The sequence below is a fragment of the Monopterus albus genome, unplaced genomic scaffold (genome assembly GCF_001952655.1).
Source record: "Monopterus albus unplaced genomic scaffold, M_albus_1.0 scaffold148.1, whole genome shotgun sequence".
Lineage (NCBI taxonomy): Eukaryota > Metazoa > Chordata > Actinopteri > Synbranchiformes > Synbranchidae > Monopterus > Monopterus albus.
The window spans coordinates 595,918-603,710 of record NW_018128028.1 but is presented as its reverse complement, the minus strand read 5'-3'; the positions used below and the strand labels follow the sequence as shown (position 1 = coordinate 603,710).

General features: G+C 40.4%; 1 protein-coding gene across 1 annotated transcript in view; it reads left to right on the top strand.

Moving 5' to 3' along the window:
• The window catches only part of LOC109968376 (regulator of cell cycle RGCC), a 4,470-nt gene extending 1,789 nt beyond the window's left edge, over positions 1 to 2,681 (top strand). The window contains exons 3-5 of the mRNA XM_020614600.1: positions 780 to 860; positions 1,456 to 1,518; positions 2,093 to 2,681. Coding sequence (XP_020470256.1) covers positions 780 to 860; positions 1,456 to 1,518; positions 2,093 to 2,100 — 152 coding nt within the window. The 3' untranslated portion in view covers positions 2,101 to 2,681. The remainder of the gene's footprint in view (positions 1 to 779; positions 861 to 1,455; positions 1,519 to 2,092) is intronic.
• Positions 2,682 to 7,793: the final 5,112 nt, after the last annotated feature.

Here is a 7,793-nt window from a genome sequence, read left to right as displayed (position 1 = left end):
GGGTTGCTACCAGTGAACTGTTGCATGTTATTATAATTATGCAGTGGTGGATGATATGCTCAGATCCCTTACTTAAGTAAAAGTAACAATAAATCAGCGTACAAATACTCTGTTGCAAGAAAAAGTCCTGTATTCGAAATGTTACTTAAGTAAAAGTGCAAAGGTATTAGCATCAAAACATATACAGTAAAGTACTAAAAGTAAAAGTATTCATTATGCAGAATAGCACAATTAACATGGATGTATATCATATTATTGGACTGTAATTACTGGTGCATTATTGTGTAGCCTACATCACATTTAATGTTGTGGCTGGTAAAGGGGGAGCTAATTTTAACTACTTCACATACTTAGAATTTGAATTACTGCTGCATAGCTTGTGAATTTTACACCTGAAATCAACAAAGTCTTATGATTATACTGTTGTTTTTGTATTAATCTGGTTCTGAAAATTGACTAGTAACAAATGTCATAAATAATATAGTGGAGTAAAAAGTATAATATTTACATCTGAAATGTGGTGAAGTCGAAGTATGAAGTAGCACAAAATGAAACTACTCAAGTAAAGTACAGATACGTCAGTTGTACTTAAGTACAGTACAGTACTTGAGTAAATGTACTTAGTTACCTCCCACCACTGTTATTATGTGCAACTCCTGTATAGTGTTAAAGCGTTTGCCATTGTGTGTTTGTTTACCATTTACATGGGATGACCTTAGTACTTGTTTTTTTTTTTTTTTGTTTGCTGTCTTCGCTCACTCCCTCCCCTCTTTCCCCAGGCAGCGAAGCTTCTTTGGGAAATAGTTTGAACACCAGCGAGGAGGAGCTTCACACAGCAGGTGTAATGCAGGCACCAAAAGGTACCAGAGGCGTCTATCAGCCTATCTCCATCCTTACAGCGATCACTATCACTTTTTCTCTGATCACTATCACAGCCACACAAAACCGTCCGCATTAGACTGGGAGCTCGTTTGTTTTTACACAACAAAGCCCCTGCTGCTGTGCCATCCCAGCCCCGAGCTTTCAAAGTCTCCCGCGGGGGGGGAGGGGTATTTGTGCTTTTGTGTAGTGGTGACACTGGTTCAGGTGTGTGTGTGAAAATGAATGAAAGCTGTTGTGTTTTGCTACATACAAATGCACAGACTAGAGTTAAGTGTAAATGGATGAAAACAGCAACGTGGCCAGGAGGTGCCGTTCACTCTGTGTTAGCGCAGAATACCTTAAGATATTTACAACACAGACCCAGGCAGAATCCGTCAAGCTGTCGAGGTTTTATTGTGCTTTATCTTAGAAGCTGATCATGTAATTCTGGGGCTAAGACTGGTTTTTAGTTTTTAGTTCTAAGGAAATATCACTTATGTAACTGAGCTGCATTTCTCCACAAAAATGTTCCACTTCTGTTTTTATTCCCCCGTAGTTTCTCTAATTCCTTTTCTTTCTGTACGCTTTCTGCAGCCAAGCTGGGAGACACAAGGGAACTCGAGAGCTTTATCGACATGTTGGACCGGGAACTTGCTGGTGCGTGTTAAGAGAATTACACAGCCTATCGCTCAGTTTTACTTTATTCTTTTTGCACCAAAGCAGACAAGCTGGCAGGCTGCAGAGCTGAGATGTCACATGTTTTGTTACAAATTCAAAAACACAGTGTGTAGTATAGGAGCCACCTCGTTTCTACTCTGTACTACCCCACACCCTCCACACCCTCCACTCCCGATTATCTCTGAGCACCTCTTGAGTGTAAATGCCATGTCTGCAAATTCAGGTGGACTTTCTACATACCCTTTAGTGATAATAAGATACTACATGAGCATCATGATCCTGCTCTGAGCAGTGGTGTTTCAGAGGCCTGTGAACTGGCATGTCCCTGCACACACACACACACACACACACACACACACACACACACACAAACCACAAAGAACAAAACATGTATCCTCTACTCTCAGTGGTCTCAGCACAGTGAGAATGTTACAAATGAATCATGACTTCAACTGTCTTTACAAGGCTCACTTGTCTGCATGTTTGTGTGTGTGCTTTTTCCTCTTGTTCCTGCTCCTGAGCTTCTGTATTTGTCTCACTCCCTCTCTTGCAGAGATGTGAACAGAGACGGAAAGTGAACCATGTACGCGGGGGCGGGGGGGTGGGGGAAACGTGGCCGGCTACTGTCGAGCAGATCTACACCAGAGCAGATCTGAGGGAGGAAACACTCTACTTGGCTGCTCCAGGGGAAAAAGTTAACACCAGGGGCACTCGCTTCCAAAATGCAAGACCCATGGCAATGATGTGTCCAGCTGGCAAGACGACGTCCCTGCAGCATCAGATCCAAGATATGTAATATATTCCTGAAAGTAGCTTCCATCTGTCTGGGCGTATGAGAAAACACTGCCTAGAGTATAGAAGACATGCTTGTGCTGCATTTAAAATTCCCATAAGTACAGTGCCAGTAAAGGGCTCGAAAATCCTCAGTGCCATATTTTTAAAGGAGGCTGATCTTTGTCTAGTTCAAAATGACAGATGGCACTTTAGTTTTAAATTAATTTCAAATCCAAGGGTTTCAGATCTGCTGTGTAATATTAATTTTATACTGATGTTTCTAGTGTACAGTTCTTGTTCATATGAATTTTTATATAAATTGCTGTACATATGAATGCACATAAACATAAAGCTACATTTTGACAGTGTTTTGAATTTTTGTCTTTTATATTGATAAATAAAATTAAATTTAACCTGATTGTAAATCCAGAGATACTGTTGGTGTTGATTACCACATGTTCACTTTTCTAAAAAAAAATACCGTTGACAATACTGATGATAAGTTATATTCAGTATTCCTGCACCTAAACATAACTGACTCATGTTAGTGTCACATCACGTCTCAGGAACCCGTCACCCATTCTACTTTGTTTGTATCAGCACTTCCTGTACGTCTACACTGGTTTTGCGTTGGGTTTCACTTCTGCCTCTAAATCAGGAAACCTGCAAATTTAGGTCAGGCACCATATTCTGTGTTACGAAACAATGCTCATTTAGACTTTCTGCTGTAATTCGTCTGTGGGGGCTTTGACTCCATTATATCTTATTATCACAAATACAAGCTTTGTGCGGGGGGAAGGAAATTCTTCTGATTTGTTTAAGTGGCTTGTAAAAGAACGTCGCTGCGACTTTTTCATCATGGTTGTGTTCATATTGTGCTGTCATTTCACAGTAGTAGGTCTACCCACATGTATCATCCATTTACAGATGTCTCCTCCCTGTTGTCAAAGCAACCCAGCTTAGAGAAACAGACAAGTGCGAAGAGAATGTTTTGGTTGTAGGGTGTGATTTTTCACTTAGGGTTTGTGATTTTACTCTGACATCAGCAGTATAATCCAGCTGAAGTATGCAAAAACTTTTTTACACTGCTGGAGAAGACACATCAAGGATGAGGTTGAATGAGGAATTACAGTTCGCAGTTTTTAGATGCATGCATATAAGGTAAGGTAAGGTAAGGTAGGACTTTACTGATCTCACAATGGGGAAATTCTTGTGTTCCAGCAGAAATAGAGAGCAAGCAACAAAACACTACACACATATCATGAGAAACAAATTCCAAGTACCTAAAATCCAGACAAAATATAATATTTAAGATACAATCAGGAACAAGATAATCCTCCCACAATTAATACCTGAGAAACATATCAAATATACCTAAGAACAGGAAAATATATAATATTTGAGAGGAATCAAGAAATCAAGAATGAGAATATTATTCTCATTAATCCCACAATGGGGAAAATACCTGTGTTTCAGCCATGAGGGTCTCTGAAGAACTACTCAAAAATACCTAAAACAAGACAATATAAAGTATTTGAGAGAAATCAAGGACAAGATTTTACACATGTGCATATTTCTAATGCATTTTACCTCCAGGATTTGAGTATTGCACCTCAGTTCATTATTGCATAGTCCCTCATAATTTCACCTATCTTATCACTGCAGTGATGTATTGTACAGTCTGATAGCTGTGGGGAGGAATGACCTATGGCAATGCTCCTTCCTACACTGGGGCTGTAACAGTTTTGTGCTAAAAGAACTGTTCAGAGCCTCCACTGTGTGGTGCAGGGGATGGGAGGGGTTATACATGATGGATGTTAGTTTTACCTGCATCCTTCTGTCCGCCACCTCCTCGATGGAATCCAGAGAGCAGTCCAGGACAGAACCAGCTCTCTTAACCAGCTTGTTGAGTCTCTTTCTGTCCCTGACCGTGCTACCTCCTGCCCAACCCACAACAGCGTAAAAAACTTCAGATGCCACCACAGTATCATAAAATGTCTGAAGGAGTGCCCCGCACACACCAAAGGACCTCAGTCTCCTCAACAAGTGGAGGCGGCTCTGGCCCTTCCTGTACAGGGCATCTGTGTTGTTGGATTTTGGTTTTGAAATGGTTAAAGTCAAATAATGGTTTTGCTTTTTTGAAATCCCATTGTCAGGGAACAGCAATTTATTGAATTGTTTTCTTCACTTGTTGACAGACCTGTCATCCACACCACTGGCCCTGGTGATACATTATGGATAGACTGCTTGGGTAGACCTGCTTCTTGACATCATGTCAGGGGCATTAGCCACAGGAAGGAAGGCTGGACATTTAAGATACTGCTTATTGTCTGTTTATGTCTCATTAAAAGACACTTTGTTCAGAAAGTTCAGCTCCGCTCTGAACTCTGACCAAATATTTAACCTGCTGACTGTGACAAGAGCTGGTGCTGGTCTGAGGAGAGAGGAGGAGAAAGGTACAGTAGTGCGAGCAAATGAGCTCAAACCTCGAGATTACTGTAAAGAAAAGAAGGGATAAAATGAGAAGAAAGAGATCAAAAGGACAATGAGACTGTTTAAACAATTGGGAAATACACATGGGAGGTATACAGTGACCCGCTCTTGTGTTATCTGTTCCACTTAGAGAAAGGCAAGAATGTTCTTATTGAGGCCACAGCTGTTCAGGATAACAAAAACAGTGACAAACAAAGATTGTTTCGACATGTTGGAACTTCCCTCAAATAAAGGGAGCATCCTGTTTTTAATGACTGAAGGAGCGGAACTGCAACAATGAAGGAAATGTGACGGTGTAGTGGAAATGAAACTGAAAGGCTTTTAAATGGAATACTCTCTTGGTGTTTGTCACAGTATGTTTCACATCTGTAGCTTTGTTTCCAGTTGTGTACTTGACATTTCTTTCACGCTTATCTGCTCTAATCTACCTTGTCATTTCATTGTACAAGAAAAGTCACTGGCAGCTAATTATTCTGTATGGTTTTTATTAGATTGCTCTTCAGTGGGATCTGATGTAATATATCTGTTTGTCTTATGGGAACACCTCCCCACTGTTTATGTGCTAATTACTATGAGACTGGTATTTGATTGGCAGCAAACCAAAGTAAGAGACCAATATGTCAGCCAGTCACCTTGTTTAGATAACAGGCAGAGTAAATGATGAATGAACTGAGTTCATTAGCTGATAAATTAAAATGAATTGGTGTTATGATGAGACACTGAGTGGTCTTGAAGAAGAAATGAAGACATAAACATCATGTTGTACCCCTCATGGCCATTACTTACAGACTCAGGCATCTTGATAATAAATGGCACATAGACTCTTCATACAGTGCTGGTTTGTTTTAAGCTAGTTAGCAAGCTAATGAAGATGTAATTGAGTATAGCAGAAAGGAGACATTTGCTATTATCAGACAATGAATAAATGAAGTAGAGATACAGTATGGCCTGTGCGGTGAGGCTATCATGGCCAAGATGAGCGCAGCATGCAGAACACGCAGGCCTCTGTCATCTGCTTGATGAGAGACCGGAGCAAGGCTTCTCCTCTGAGAGCTCCCCAAATCGTCCGGGCTAACAAGGATTTCTCCCAAGGAATTAGCTGGCAACACACATGCACCCGAACAACCCACGAACCCAATGCATGCACGCATTCAGGCATTGTCTGATTCTGACTGAGTCTTACATTACTGAGGCCAGTGTCTGAGCCTGGATAAAGGACTTAGATCACTGCTTTGTTATTCTTGCAAAACTTACAAAAGGCAGAACAAGGAGCTTGAACCATTAAAGGACTCGGTGGTGTGATCTGAAATACTATCTCTCATATGACACCACTTCAAAGTTGTATTTGATATCTATGTCAGCCATAAACACTGTAAAACCATTTTGACCTAACAGCACAGTAAACTCTCTGTAGAAGCTAGCTAGGAGCTTGTTTCTAGGGATGGTGTCTAATGGTTGGCCATTCCAGTACTGAAATATCTCAATAACTACTGGATGAACTGCCATAAAATTTAATACAGCCACTTGTTATGCCGAGAAAATCAGTACTAATGCTGGTGTCAATCCCTGAGTTTTCTCCTGGAACCACCATGATTTTGCAGGTTTGAGTGAAATATCTCAACAATATTGAATAGATTGCCATGAAATGAATACATGTTCATGAGCCTGTTGCCCAGTGACATTCCCATCAGCCTCAGCTGTACTGTGTGTTATTGCTAATTAGCAAACGCTAAGATGGTAAACATAATAAAAATAACACCTGCTAAACATCAAGGGCATTGTCAAAACACCTATAGCCTGTCAGAGCTGCTACCATGGCTGTGGATTCCTAGTCTTTTTTGGCCATGCAACATTTTAGTGATATGTATATACTAATTAAAAGAGTTTATCTTACTGATGCAAAATCAGCATTTTGTGTATTTGTTAACTTATCATAAATGAGCACATTGGCCTGCTTTTCTGCTGCGTTTGCAAAGATTACTCATGTAAAGAAACCTTTCACAGCACCAGAAAACATTAATAATTGCAAGTGTAGCTTGGAGTTGAGAGGTGAAGTGGATCTTAATGCAATTCTCAACTCATTCAGGAGAAAAATTACTACCCCCTCGTCATTTACTTTGGTGAAAACAGTTTAATAGCTTATTTGGATTTTTGTGGTTGCTGTCACGTAAATCTAAGTTTTCTCCAGTGGAAGATGTAGGGGTAGACTTTGGAACCGGAAACCAGTGGAATTTCTTTCAGTAGAGTTCATTTCCAAAGAATGCGAATCGTCTAGTCTCCCCTGGACTTCAAATGAGCCATTACATCACAGCTGACTGGGGATTTCTCGACGCCACTTCATCCTTCCTCTTTCAACTCAGACAGGCAGCCAATTTGAATTAGTGTCTTAAACCTGAAGGAACAGCACAAAGAGCTAAAATAGTGCTATAACTCCATTCTTGGTTTATAAAGAGGCTGTATTTTAAATAAGGCCCAGTTTAAGTGCAAGGTATAAACTAAACACTGTTGTGAAAAGGGACTAAAACAACCTAGAAGATGCAGATACATGAATGGAAGTGATAACAAACATGCAGTAGTTTTAGCAAATGCCATGGGCTACCTAGTGGGCAGGAAAAGCTGTGCTCTTTTTTGTAATGTAGCAAACTAGTAAGCTGCCAGTCACAGTGAGGCCATAGTGCATCTGTACAGCTGTGAAAATATTTCCACTCTGTCAGTAGTTTCAGTAGAGCAGACAGAAACAAATGTGGACAGTTTCTAAGATCCAAGCGTTGTCCCCTGATACCCAGAGTGCTTTGCTGTGGAGATTTCCATGCATTTTAATGGTGTGAAACATTTTTGTGGCTGAGATGATCCTTCTCTGTAATAGTTTAGCTGACATCTTTATGCCACAGCTAATAATATTTGACAATAAACAGGGACTTTGAGCCTATTTTCTAGTAGATTTTGTGAAAATGCACTCGTTTACAAGTTGCATTATGCACTGGAGG